General features: G+C 37.2%; 1 protein-coding gene across 1 annotated transcript; it reads left to right on the top strand.

Moving 5' to 3' along the window:
- Positions 1-11720: 11720 nt before the first annotated feature.
- LOC129730848 (uncharacterized) lies at positions 11721-12784 on the top strand. Its single transcript, XM_055690443.1, has 3 exons — positions 11721-12125; positions 12205-12510; positions 12590-12784. The coding sequence occupies exons 1-2, from the start codon at positions 11870-11872 to the stop codon at positions 12270-12272; spliced, it is 324 nt and encodes a 107-aa protein (XP_055546418.1). The 5' UTR covers positions 11721-11869; the 3' UTR covers positions 12273-12510; positions 12590-12784.
- The last annotated feature ends 1800 nt before the right edge of the window (positions 12785-14584 follow it).

Consider the following 14584-nt stretch of genomic DNA (forward strand, 5'->3'; position numbering starts at 1 on the left):
GGCCAGGCACAATCAAAGTCGAAGACGTGTTCGTACTACAGACTGACCTGTTATGTACGACTTTCCAATATTCACCAACTACCGAATGATGAAGGAGACATTGAAGAACTTGTTATGCAGCCCTTCCCAGATAAAGAACATTGATCTGTCTGGCGATGACGAAGAAGAAGGAGGTGACGGTGAGAATTTCCTATTAAGGAGAAGTAGAAAGTTTGCTGTATTTAGTCCAAGACACCCGTCCAGAATTTTGCTTTGTTGTAAGCGCATTCAGCTAGTTCTACAGCAAGCCTGGATGCAGACACTGGGAGACTGTCACTCTGGAAGAGGTCGGTTTTGCAGATGCAGATTGTGGACGAGACTCCGACTTCACTTTCATAACTTAACCAAACGTCTTTCGATTAGTTTACTCTTCTGTTATTTTTTAAGGTACTTATAATAAATTTGTTTTGTTTCATTCCTCAAATTTTGTTCTCAACGAGTTTTGCCTTCTTCGGAAGCGGCTGTTTCGGTTCAATCCGTTGTTTCGAATGTTCTTTCGCCTCGAGCATTAAGTATGTAGTGTTTCCAAGAATCGTCCATGCAAAAATTTGGCTCTGTGTATTTTTCTCAAAATTTCTGAAGTTGTCCACTTCGTGTTTTTTACAGCTCTTGTGATCTCTTCAAAATTTCATGAACGGTTCCAAGGGATTGACCAGACTTTTCCAATGTAAAACACCAAATTATCTGCGCGGAAAAATGCAAATCGATAGAATACTCTACATTCAAATATTTATAAAAATTACTTCATCTTGTATTTAATGCATTCTCAAGCTGGTAACTAAGACTTAAACATTTTTTTTAAATTAAGAAACTAACAATACACGGGGCGATAAATGCGATAAATAACTCTATAATTTGATGCCGTAAATAAAACATCACCTCAGAAGTGGTCATTTCATTATGTCCCTTTAAGCGATGACTAAGACCACGCCATAAAACACTAATAAAACTTCATGATTGCTCCATGCACAGCGCAACAAAGCTACGCGCCTGGACCGCACGGATTATCCGAGAATCGTACGAACGTACATACAATCGACGACGACACAGTTTTACGTGGTGCGCTAGTGCAGCAATTATCGTCCTTTATTTATCCATATACACGCATCCACACACGTTTGCACGATGATCCAGTCAGCCGTTCCCCATCAATTTGCAGCGAACGGCACTTACTTCAATCAGTTCTGGTAGAACCAGTTCTGACGGCGCGAAAGAGTTGCCGATCTTTCCTTGACGACCCGCGCAATAGTACAAATTTATTTATAAACGTTAATTTGTTTACAATTGTCTTGCTACCAGTATGCAAGTGCAACGTTGGAAAACGGACAGCCGAAGGCCAAACCGAAAGGAGTTGGAAGGTGAGGCGGACAGTATAAGACCCACTTTTTGCTCAGCTTTGATGCTGTTAGGAAACAAGTACTTGTTGAACTGTGCAGTAGCTGAACATGCGTTTTCGATTTATGATTCTATTTCTGGTAGGTACTTGCTGCAGCAGCTCTTTTAAGCTTCAAGCAATAGCTGCGAGGGCGATTAACTCTTCTCCATCTAGCAGTCATTATTTTCTACTCAATACACACACACACACACCTCAGGCCGCGCCCTTTCTTCCAGCAGAGCCTGCGAAACGGCTTTGGGGGCTTCTTCTCTAGCGTAGAGGCAATTAAAACGAACTAAATGCGGGAACCCATTTATAATCGTTTGTATATGCAAAAGCACCTTCGGACTGAGTGATGCAGCAGAACTGTAAAGCGGTCTCGGATTAGCGGGGCTTCTTGGCGTGTGCCTCGCGGCGCACGGCACGGTTCAACGCGGATCCAAACCGATTGGTACCAATATTGTCTTCGAATTTGTTACTCCAAATTCGATTTGAACTGCAGATGGAGAAATCAGTTCGAGGCACGTGCGAGCTGTGGATCCCGGTTTTGTACAGCTACGCTGCTGGGTAATAGTGTGTGCTCGTTTTTTTTTTTGCTAAAAAAGTGATTTAATTCTACGATTTGTAGGGGTATGAATTGCGGAGATTTGATTGTGGAATTGGAATGAGGTTGAAATTCTACTCATTGGAGCTATTAAACCATGAGATTACACAATTAACTACAGGCAAAATCTAAACCTTAGCACTTACCGTATCCCGTAAGGTCTTTGTAAAGTGGTACATTATCTCCCATACTGAACATTGTAGTTCGGCTTGTTGAATTAGGGTTTCGTCTTCATTGAATCGTTTAGTACAGCTAAACGCAAAAAGCAGGGTCAGAGTTTGTGGTGCTTCTAGAATTGTTGAATTATTATTTATCAAGTATGATGTTAAGCTAGATATTGCATTATTTCTTGAATGATTGATTTCAACTTTACTTTTAGCTTGTTCACCCACAAAGGCTTTATTCTAGCAAACTTAGTATTTTTCGCGGGTGGATATATTCTCCAGATTCAAGAGTAATTTTTTAAAAGAGCATAAACAATTCGACATAGGTTTTATTCAAAGCAATGTAGCTCAAAAATGTTTAATTGTACAGAAAACTGATTGAAAATGTATGGTAGGGAACCAATAATGCGTTGTGAAAAGATATGTTTTTGTTCAAAATGAATTTTATATAAGCATTTAATTTAAATTTATAAAGAAAGAGTCGTTTATCTGTAATTTTTTTTTCTAATTTCATGACTGCTACCACTTAACGTCAGCACGAACAGAATTATTCCCCAGTCGCACATCAGCAATATATTTGTTTCTATTTAACACGAAAACAATTTGAATGTTTTCCTTTCAAGCTGTAATACGACACGATATGTGTTATGATGTTGCGTTTGCGAGAACTCTACCGGTCCAGCTCTGCTGGATGTCAGTTTTTAGTTAATTTTTTTACCAGTTCACAATTAAAAGGAGATGCATGTTATTTGAACAAGTTGACTGCACCGTGTTTTTATTTAAAGTCGAACGTGTAAGCATCCCTCTCTTAGAATCCCTGATATGGCCAGTAAATTGACGCACAAGACTATGGAGCCGAAAGTCTTGAACCTTAAAAATTTTGACCGCTACACGCGAAAGTTGGATGGTGTGAGATCACATCAATATTGTGAGGCATTAACACAACTTTTGATAAAGTTTGAAATCTGGACAAATGTGTGTTGGCCAAAATGCAATTGATGCTCTAGCGTATTTCCAATGTATTAGGCCGGTTCAAACCACTACACTTATAAAGTATCCATTCTGTCAACTGTTTATCTTTCAGCAACTTTGATTTTGATTTTTTTTGGAATCGAATTAAATGCAGTACTGTTTTTATGGAGACGCATGGTGGTTCATGGATGATTTCTGATATTAGATGGTATGAAAAAACCATCAAAATTTGATGGTTTATGTAAAAAAAAAGAAATCCAGAAACAATATGAAACGATACAGAAACGGTCTTTTAGGTCTTGAATGCCCCAAAAAAGCAAAAAGAAGTTCTCGCATAGAAATCGCTGTACATGTACAGTTGAATGTTCATCTATCTGTCTGTTATTACAGACTATAAAAATACTGAATAGATTATTGTTGAAATTTGCAAAAATAAACTTTCCAGGCCTCTGAGTGTGCAGAATTGTCCTTTGGGGGGCTTTCATTTTTACAGACAGATAGACAATCGACCTTTCGTTGCATTGTCTGAAATAGTATACTCTCCCGACATTTCTTCGCTGGAACAAACTGCTGATACTAAACACCTTGTTTCCCGTGAAAAAAAAATAATACGACGTCCATATAGCAGCGGAATAAGTAAGCAACGACAAAAAAGGAGCTATAAAGTTTTTCGTTCTTAGTAGGTATAGGTGACAGGATTTCCACAAAGAAGCTCAATTGTTTCTCATGAAATTACTGAAATCGTATTTTTTTTAAACCAAATGTCTCAGAAATACACGAACCTTCGAGGTCTGGTGTTGCCCTAAAAAAATGTTTCGAAGATCGAATTTCCTGGGCTCCATTATTCATCTTAGCTCATATATTCATCTCATACAACATAAAAACACAATTGAAAACAGGAAAAAAACGCTTTTTTAACTAAACCAATCTGCTAATCCATGGAATGGATTCTTCTTAGTTCACTTTAAATTTCTCATAAACTAGAATCCTCAAAAACTCACTTAAAAGCTCTAAATTTGATGTTGTTTTCGGGCATCTGCACTCGGAAACTCATTTAATTCAATCACCTACCGCACAAAACAAAATCCGCGCATTGTTCTATACGGCTACAACAGGACTCGTTCAGCAGCCAACCAAAGTTTTTTTCATCACTAGCGGACCACTTTTTGTTAAACAAAATCACTCACTACACTAAGAATACTTTAATCTTTGAAATGTTCACCTCAAATTTCCAAAAACAAGCTCGAATTAGAAGAAATATATGAGATGAATTTCTACAATTTCTAAATTTCAACTGTATGTTTTCTCATCTGTTTTCACTGCGTTGAAGAAAATCAAAAGTTGCCTAATCAGTTTATGTTAATGTTGAATTATTCCGACATAATTGACATAAATCGACAGCACTGCAGTGGTAACCAATTTTGCACGTAAACAACTACAGCGGATATCTAAGTAACGTACTACGACGGGCTGCGGCTACGTTCATTCATGATAATGTGATTTATTCATGATTAACAGTGTGATGAATATGAGGGCGTCGTGAGATGATAAATTGAGCAGTGATTCAAGTTTTGAGATGGATATGGAAGCGTTGTGAAAAATGGTTTGTTTCACAAAATTCAGGATATATCTAGCGAAGTTTACTAAAAATACAATTGTGAACGATTCCATTAAAGCACGTAAGCATATTTTGTTTATCTGTTCAATGATTTCGTAAAAATTTGGTGTTTAATACGTGCATTCTTCGTGAATATCGGCCCAATGAGATGAATAATGATGCAGTTCCCCTAGTTCCGATTGAAAAAAAAAAGGATTTCGGTTATTTCATGAGAAACAAACTCATAAGAAAAAATTTTTTTGTGGAAATTTTGACGTATAAGGTTCCATAACCCGAAATTCGATTGAACTGAAATTTTACGAGAAGTCGATGCTGTTGAGTCCTGCGGCTAAAAGAAATTCGAAGGTCAAATTTTTGCACCCCCTAATAAACAGTAATACCAAACCCTGGTATTGAGAATTAACAAAAAAATGTATGCAAAGCCACGACCGAAGGTTGACGTTGAACTACTGAAAGGTTTAGGAATTGTAATCTCGGAAATAATTTTCCGGGATTCGCGTATTTCGGGAACAGAAATATTGATTTTCGGGACTCGCGAATTCCACGGAAAATTTCATGGGATTTACTATAGTCTCCTATGCAATAAAGAAATAAAATAAATACCACATCAAAACGTGAAACTGACATCGTCAAACTGTATAGCAGCACTAGAGTGGGCATTACACGGAGAAAATATTTGCTTGAAGTAACAGTCAAAATTTGTTTGCCTTGTAATATACGTTTATTTGCTTCATTTTTTTTTCAAAAATATTTGCTGGCTTATCTAGTAAACGAAGAATTTGGCAATTATTTGCTTCGTCTAATCTCTTTGCTTGTTAGTTCATTACTGTGGGAGTTATAACCTGAATTTAACCTTTGTTTATTGATACTATTTTAAAAACCTGGAAATTGATAAAAAATATTGAAGCAAGTAAATCAATGCGACCTGATATAAATCATTTATTAAAACTTAAAATTAGTTCCAAGGGTAATACGGCTTTTTCAGTCTTGAAGGTGTATCATAACACTACTATGTCTTATGTCCGACGTTTCAGCCTTTGGACTTGGCCTTGTTCAGGGGATATAAAGTTGTACCGTTTTTCGTTCAGCGTACAAAGTTTTACGTTAGGTTGTACGCTGAACGAAAAACGGTACAACTTTATATCCCCTAAGGAAGGCCAAGTCCAAAGGTCGAAACGTCGGACATAAGACATAGTAGCGTTTTGATATACCCTTGAGACTGCTAAAGCCGTATTTCCCTTGAAATTTCATGTTACAGTCGCCTTTAAACTTAAAGTCAGTTTATTTATTAATTATTGCTTGTTAATTGCGCAGACATTCAAATGCTTTAAAACTGACTTATTTTGTGTCGTTTTGATTTAGTACCCTATCGTTTACTTCCGGTTTGTCACGGCCTTCCACAGAACTAGACTTGATACGCAGTTTGTTTTTTAACAAAAGAATTGCATCGTGTTATGGCTTAGCAAATATGTTCAATATAAACAAGCGAAGAGGCTTTGCTATTGTTCGAGTAATCAGAGTTTTGAGCAAATATTTGCTATAGTGTCTACCCAAAAAAGTTCAAATATAGCTAATGCTTTCCTTGTCTAAGGCCTGCCTATCACTAAGTTCTCATCGAAAAACTTAAAGAATTGAACACCAATTTCTATTCAAATATTGTAAGAACTGAAATCGGTGATTTGCAAGTGTACTAGAAATCAAAGATCAGCGATGATTCTGCGGATTAAAGCAGTTGTACCGAACAGAATTTGAGCATAACGAAAAATTTTCAGCGGATCTTAAGCGATTATCTGGCCTGCTCTTCTACAAATATTTGCAACAACAATTTACTGCGAATTTCTGATGTTAATTTGACTATAAATTGTTTTCATCTCGTTTTTCATGTGCATTTAGAATTTTTTTTGTTACCTTTTACTAATAAACTTGATTCGAAACTACCCTTTTACTAAGAGCTGCGTAGCCGCAAGGTTACAGAGTCTGCTTTGTCAAGCGGATGGTCGTGGGTTCGAATCTTAGTAGAATCAGGCCATTTAATGACAGAAAAGGACTTCAAGCATGGGTTTATTCTCAGGCTTCCCACCAGTTAACCTTCCTTTACGCTGAAACCTGCAATACCTTTGCGTGACATCCTCTTAACAAAATAGGTCCCTCTTATCAATAAAACTGGCCAAAAGGACGCACAACGAAACTTCACCAGGGAATTATAATTGGTGATATTTGGCAGGAGGAACGAGGATCGGTATAGAAGAACAGTAAGCGTGTAAAAAGGAAGGGTAGCACATTACACACAAGCACTGATAAAAAAAAATAATAATAAGCAATGCCACTTTTCAATAGCGGTATTGCTAATAATAGAAGTGCGGGATACAGCAAACACTCGGGCATATCTCATAATAGATCATCGATTCTGGTCGCAGTGAGGAAGTCCAAACAGAAAAAAAAGATTTTTTTTTCATTCCCGGTCCCGGGAATCCCCGAGAAATGTGATTTTTTATTCACGGAAGCCGACACAGGACTTCTGCCGTTGCGACTACCGATGATAAATTATAAAGAAGTGTAATGATTTTTTTTTCACATATCGTTTATTTGACACAGCACAAATACAATTTAATGTTTAACAGCTCCAATTATATCTGATGACTTAAAAACTGAAAGCAATTTTTTTTAGCTGCGAAGTGTAATGATTGAATGAGAAAATATTAATTCTCCAAATCCAGCATTTTATTTTTCCTCGAAAGGATAATTTGTTGTTCATTTCAATATCTGATATGATGCAAATCGCATCACTATAGTACAGTGATACAGGCACTTTTTTGATAGCACAGAGAAAAGCTCATACTAGAAATTTGACGGCCGAAAGATTTTGATTGCCAACATTCTCGTTTGTGTGTTTCTGAAAATTTTATAAGAGGAAGTAGTGCCGCTACACTTATTGTTGACGCTGGTCCCAATGCCGCTCCTGATAGCTTCTGTAGCTACTGGCGCTCACTACTCGCTGCCAGTGATGGAAACGAAACGAATATGATGCAATCGTCATTTATTCATCACTTGTGCACTTGACAAAGTGTACAGGCCGGGACTAAACTTGAATTCTCTCAACCCATAATGAAATGATGATATGGTGCATAGGTTTCTGGGAGAAAACAAACACATGACTAGACTACATCAGCTCTGAGAAGCGATTCGATCGTTGCGTTTGTCTCTCCATAGGCCGGTAGTTAGGGGAAGAAAGGATAGCAACTGGAGAATATCATGTCGTCTGAACAGCAGCAGAGGTTGGGTGCGGTGATAGGGAATGTGTGGGGGAAGGGTCTACTTCGGCAGCGGTTGAGTTTAAGCGAGAGTAGGACTGTCATTTTCTTTCTTTTTCTGACAAAAAATCATATTCATGAGTCAAATGAATAAGGATATAGCAAGTTCTGATCCCTCTGTGTAACAGAGACGAATTACTTCATATACCGAGTTGTGCACATTGAGAACCACGTGTTGTGGTGTACACTAATGAATAGAAATATATCGTAAAGAGGAAAGCAAAGAGAGTGCACCAGCACCGATACTTTGTTTTTCGCATACTGACGACGATTTCAACGCATCTTAGGCTTGTTTTATGTCTATTCATTAATCGCTAGAGGTGATTTTTTTCCTTCGCTGCTCGCTGCTGCTTAGTGAAGACCGTCCTAGTTGCCATCCACTAGTGAGCTGATTGGTTTGAGCAGAAACAGGCTTTTATATAACCCAAAGAGTGCATTCCTGATTTACTAGGTTCATTATTCTGTCGATCGTGCTTGGGAAAGCAAGCGTCAAGCGACCAATCAAAGGTCGAAATTTGTGTTTCAACAAGGCTCGACAATTTTCAATAGTATATTAGTTTGAATAATCAAATTACAATTTTCTGCATTTGAGTTGATGCATAGATGATTTTCCAATCGATTGTAGTAATAACGAAGGAAATGAAATTGAACTTATATTTTCCTTTTGCGGTTTTTAGGGTTTTATTTTACACCACTATGTAGCTGTACTTTCTGAGAGACGTAGTTCTATGTCAAAAAATAGCATCAAAGGCTCTGAGTTACTTTTGCCTCCTGACTACCTCGTTAAAATTTGATGTTTGGAGGAATTATCTCTACCAGTGTTTTTGTAATACTTTGACCATTTTTGCCCATTTATGGAGACGCTAAGTACATTGAAACATTTGGCATGGTAACGAACTAAACAATCTGTGTGCGAGAGAGAGCGTATCCATAAATAAGCAAAAATGGTAGAATAAGAGAAAAAAATATAACTCCTTCAATTCAACTTTTACCCGATAGAATATTCTCGAAAAACTTTCATTCGAAACATGACACCCTAAAATAACTTTTGGTGAAGAGAAACCCGCGGTACATTGATGTTGCATAATATGTTGATTCTGACACGTCGTGTGAGACTTTCTGAAAAAGAGTAGCACAGAAATTTGGCTCTTTTTCAAATTTTGGCATCGAATTACAATGCGCTAACTATTACAATGGAGACGCATGGTGGTGCATGGATGATATCTGATATTCATAGTGGCATTTTTTTTTAAAAGGCCCATTTATAACGTTCAAATTCAAAACCATTCAAACGGCTTATAAGTTACAAATTTTTTATAATTAAAAATTTTCAGAGAAGTCGATATTTTGGACTTTTGTGAGAGAATATGTTACCCTGAATGCCAAACAAACAAAAAATATAGATCTAAACTTTTTCTATATAAAACAAAAAATAGCATGACAGGAGTAAACAATTCTGCTTATAGAACTTTTCTGCGTGTAATCGCTGTATACATTAAGGTGATTATTTATCTGTTTGCATGTTTTCTATTGACTACCAAACTACCTATCAGTGATATAAGTTTCTTGTTCCAACGTCACCTAATGCATAGGCTAAATATATTCGAGAAAACATGGCTTGAAAACACTTTTGTCAGCTTGAGATTATGGTATACGTTGCACAAGTTCTACCACCGAAAAACAAACATCTTGCTCTAATAAATAAGCTGTTGGTAAGTTCCTGTGAATGGTCAAATGAATGAAATAACGAGGAATCAACTAAACTTAGATCCCGGAAAAAAAGGGTTGAGACTGATTGATCCCAAGTCTCAGTTTCAAGCACTCTTTGTTGAATGAAAATTATCTTTTGGATTGGAGTAACGCGAAGAAATGGTTGGAAAACCAATCCAAGAAAACGAAGAAACTTTTTTTTCAAACAACATTTATTTGACACAGACCAATACAAATTAATATTTTTCTTATTTTATTTTTTTTTATTTTTTTTTATTTATATAAAACGAAGAGACTATGCTGAATTCCGCCAGAGCAATATATTGGATTTTGGTTGACGATACAAATATTACTATTGGAGCATAAAATTCTGGAATTAGATGGGATATAGTGTGGAACAATTGAAATCAAACTTGTTTTTGTCGGCTGATAAATTAAGAGTTAAGTTCACGTTAATAAGTTAACGATATCATTCCGAACAAAGAAAACTATTCGAATATAAAAATGGTGATGTAACCACTGCTAACTGTGAAACCCGTGGTACTTCTGATAATAATTCATATAAACTTGGTGAATGCTGTAAATCAGATGAAACTATAAAATGTTCTTCGAAAATATTCGAATATTATATTCAGCGAAATTGCGCAATTTTGTAGTTACGAATGTATGCATTGGCATTAAGCATTTCAGGGGAAGCAAATGGTAGTTTTTTTAAATGTATAAGAAATGCAGGGTGAAATAATCGAAAAACTTTTAAATAACGTTTTAGCATTCTTTTGAACTGTTTTGAATGGGTGAATAAGAGTGGTAGAGTGTTTTCAATAAGGCCGAGTAAGCCGCGGTAAGCGATTTTAGTAACGTTAGAACGTAGGTTAGGTTAAGTTAGGCTAAGCTAGGTTAGAAAAGTGTGTACAGTTTAAGAAAAATGAAAAAATCTTTAAAATTTTGTAATTCTGAGATGAATGAAAAAAAAGAACTATTTAAACTGCTGAGCGATAATTGTTTCGATTTTTCGTGGTAATTTTAATCCAATCGTTTGTGGATCATTGCAGATTTTTACTTTACTTTTATTATTGATCCACGTTTATCCCACTTATATCTCGAAAAACTTATAAATATTATAATGAAATTATTTACGACCGATCAACTGTGCTTGAAACTGCCGGAGAGGGTGAAATTATGTTCGAGGATTCTAATTGCGCCAAGAAGTTGTTTGGCTTACAGCGAAGCACTGCAGGTCTACAGAAGAGGTCTTCCCAAATGTTACTAGTGAACTAACGTTGCTCTGAGCTAACAATGCTTTTCAGTTCCCTTTGGTATTGCCTACTAAATATTTAGTGTCATAACCATATAATTATATGTTTATTATATCCAAAAGTCTGAACTCTTTTCGATCACGCAAGTCGAACAAAGAACGAAAAAACGTTCCCAATCAAATCCCACCAGACACCGTCGCCCGAAAACTCAGGTGCACAAGTTTCTCCGTATATCAACCAAAAAGAAAAAAAAAAAGAAAAAGAAAAGATACCATCACTTACCGTCAACAGCGAATCATGCAAAACACCTCAATCTGGTGTTTGGTTTCCAACCCCAAGAATAAGGAATGAAGAAGCACACATCATAATAAACGAAACAGAGAAAAAAAAACAAGCTTGGTTCCGATGTAAACAAACGGCTGCAACGCCAAGTTCACTGTGTCCGTGCTGTTGTGCTGGGTAGAGGTTGTTCTCCCTCCGTAAGTAGCGTAATCTACCTCACATATACACCCCGAGCCTGATAGCGTATACTTACACAACCGCATGGGGTGCAACCCTATACACTCTGATGCCGTCACCATCGGCAGCACCGTAAGCAAGAGATAGGCGTTTTCCCTCGCTTTTTATTCCTGCCTGGCGCGAGCTGATCCCTTCTAGCCCAGTAGAACCGCCGCTGCAGTTTTAGTATCGTATCAACGCTCACAGCAGTTAGACGTGTTTTCCAATCGTTCTGTCGCAATCTGATTGTTTGCCTCAATCTTCGTGACCAGTTTATACAGTTCCAACAGTAACAGTTTTGAAGTGAAGTAATTTGGTGAAAATGGCTATCGCATTCTACATACCAGCAATCGATGATGAAATCGAAAAGCAACACCAGCAGCAAATGTTGCTTCAGCAGCAATTAGCTCAGCATCAGCAATTCTCGCCGCCACCAACGCCAACAACTCCAACAAGTCCAAGTTCTATCCCGTCAACGCCACCGCTAAGCCCGACGATGACCCAGGTCAGCATCCACCATAACCGCTACCATCTAGTTCAAGCCTTCCACGAGATTCTGTTCCGCCACGCACAAGAAAGTAAGTTCAAACTCATTTCATAACCATTTAAATCAACGATTCTAATCATAGGTTTCTGTCGCTCTACTCTAACCCACAGATAACCCCACTCGCACCCGCTGTCTTTTGTGCAATAAGTTGTACTATCTGCTGCGAAAAGTTTACTGACGTATCGACAGTTTACACTACCCAAGCAGCAGCAGTAAAAAATAATCATCACGGTTAATACGTACTACCAGAGTGCTCCGAAGAAATAAAGTGATTTTTATTTCATTACGGACGCGATGAGCAGACAGACACGCCCATCAAGGAAGTCAGATCAGAAGTCTTCAACTGGACTGGAAGGATTTACCGCCACTCCGCATTGAGGGTGGTGCAGAAAGGTGGCCACGTTTGGGAATCGATGGTGAGTTTAGTTTACTCCCGAGGCGTTACGACAGGTGAAACTAATCAGTGCTTGTTTGTTTTTGTTCTGTTTATTACAGATTCTAGACATGGAATCGTCCGAGTGGTCCGGAAAAACAGTGGCCTTATAATAATAATACAAGGGCGTAGAGCATCGCAGATGTGCAGAGAGTGGATGTGTGTGTTGATAGCAAATGTGATAGATCAAGTGCATCGTTTGAGATGTGCTTTCTGTAAGCATAATTTGTGTAAATAATATTTGTTAGAAAATAAATAGAATATCTAGCACAGTTTTCAATGTTGATTTGTTCTTCGAAAATAGTTGTCAATTAGCGAAAAAATGTTTGTCTTCTCATGAGATTTTTTTACCGGTCCACAATTTTTACATCTAGGTATATCACATAGTTATACACACTGTTCAACTTTTAAGCAAGTATTCGTCGTGCGCATGAATATATCCAATCTTATTTTCAGGGCTACTGATTGTGAGTCATGCATATAATAGCATTATTTTAGCTTTTAACTGTAGACCCACACTCGAGATATGTGCTTCTCAATTCTAACCGAAGTCCGACAAGTCTCTCTCAAGCTGCATGGGCATCAAGTTGTTATTTTGTTTGTTAAGACGAACTGCGGAGGAACCACAAATGACCAACTTCGAAATTTCAAAGGTACTAGACTCGGAAATCATTATTATCATTCACCAGAGCAAACATGACGAAATATTTTTCGATAAAATTCGAGGTCAATCGCGTGGTGGCTCCTATACACTTCCACCTTAAGAAAACTCTATCTTACGTTCATTAAAAGATATAGAGCTTCTTAATATTATCTCTATACATCAGTCTATTAATTTCCAATAAATTTATGACTAGAGAAATCGAAAATACATTCATTTTCCCAAGTTTTTTTGTCCACAAAGTGCACGACAATCTAAATTTTCTGCTCCCCGAGCAACTGAACATAGAGGGAGCATTCGGAAATGCAAGTTATACATCTTCAGGGTGAGGAACAATTATCTGTGTTCAATGTTTTAGTTATACCTTTATTCTTTCATTATTAAACAACAACACATTTATACAAAATGAAAATACATTAACATGGTTTGTAATATTTACATCACGAACTCGAAATGTCCACCCTTGGCTTCAATGCACGCCTTCAATCGACGATGGACGATAGTTTTTCCACAGATATGGCATCTCAGGCTTTGGTTAGACTAGCTTTCAAATGTCCCAATGATTTGTGTGGTTTAATACAGGCTCTGAATTCAAGAAAAGACCAAACGACTACGCTTAGAAGAGCCTTAGACAAAAGCTGAAGGTCATTTTGGTGGTTATGAAATTGCTCCACAGTGAAAATTTTCTCATCGGTGGATAAAATTGTGCGATGGTGCCCATCGATAAAATCTTTTAACAGAATCTTCGATTTTCGGTACCGATATGCTTTCATCCTGTCATTTAAGTAATGTTTTTTTGAAATTTTTTAACAACGTAATCCTAAATCTTTTTAAAGAATAGTTCGTACAAATTTCGGGTCAATTTTTATTCTTTTTGCCAATTGAATAATTATCCATTTCCCAGGGGTCCTAGTGGTACTCTTTCTGCCTCTTTCTGAACGATCCTTTGAGTTTCCCAGCCCATTATATCGTTTTATAGCGTCTCTAATGGTTTGTATAGGCATTTTTATTAGCGATACTTACTGGATGCTTTCCTTGTTTATACAACTCGATCACCGCACTGCGTAATGGACTTGACTTCATTATGACACTTAATGCACACTGTTTCAAAGGAGATTTCGTGGTGTTTTTACACATAGTCAAGGTTAAAAATTGCAGAGATAAGCTCATTTTTACATCTGTCAAATCTTAGTTATACACTGACACAAAAAGCACGGATAATTATTCCTCATCCTGTATGTGAAATGCAACGAAAGCACACAGATTTGAAAATTGTCTTATTGAATGGATTGTTAAAATGCTCTCAAAATGGGAAATCATTGCGCATCTTAAAGACTCATCGCTCAAAGTAATAGCTGATAGAGGCTGTCCACAAGGGGGAGTTCTATGGTCCTTA

This window comes from Wyeomyia smithii, chromosome 1 (genome assembly GCF_029784165.1).
Source record: "Wyeomyia smithii strain HCP4-BCI-WySm-NY-G18 chromosome 1, ASM2978416v1, whole genome shotgun sequence".
Classification (NCBI taxonomy): Eukaryota; Metazoa; Arthropoda; class Insecta; order Diptera; family Culicidae; genus Wyeomyia; species Wyeomyia smithii.

Excerpts from the sequence above, each read along its gene's own strand:
- LOC129730848 (XM_055690443.1), top strand. The coding sequence starts at position 11,870 with ATGGCTATCGCATTCTACATACCAGCAATCGATGATGAAATCGAAAAG. Across the intron at positions 12,126-12,204 it reads GTTCCGCCACGCACAAGAAA|ATAACCCCACTCGCACCCGC; the intron begins GTAAGTTCAAAC and ends TCTAACCCACAG.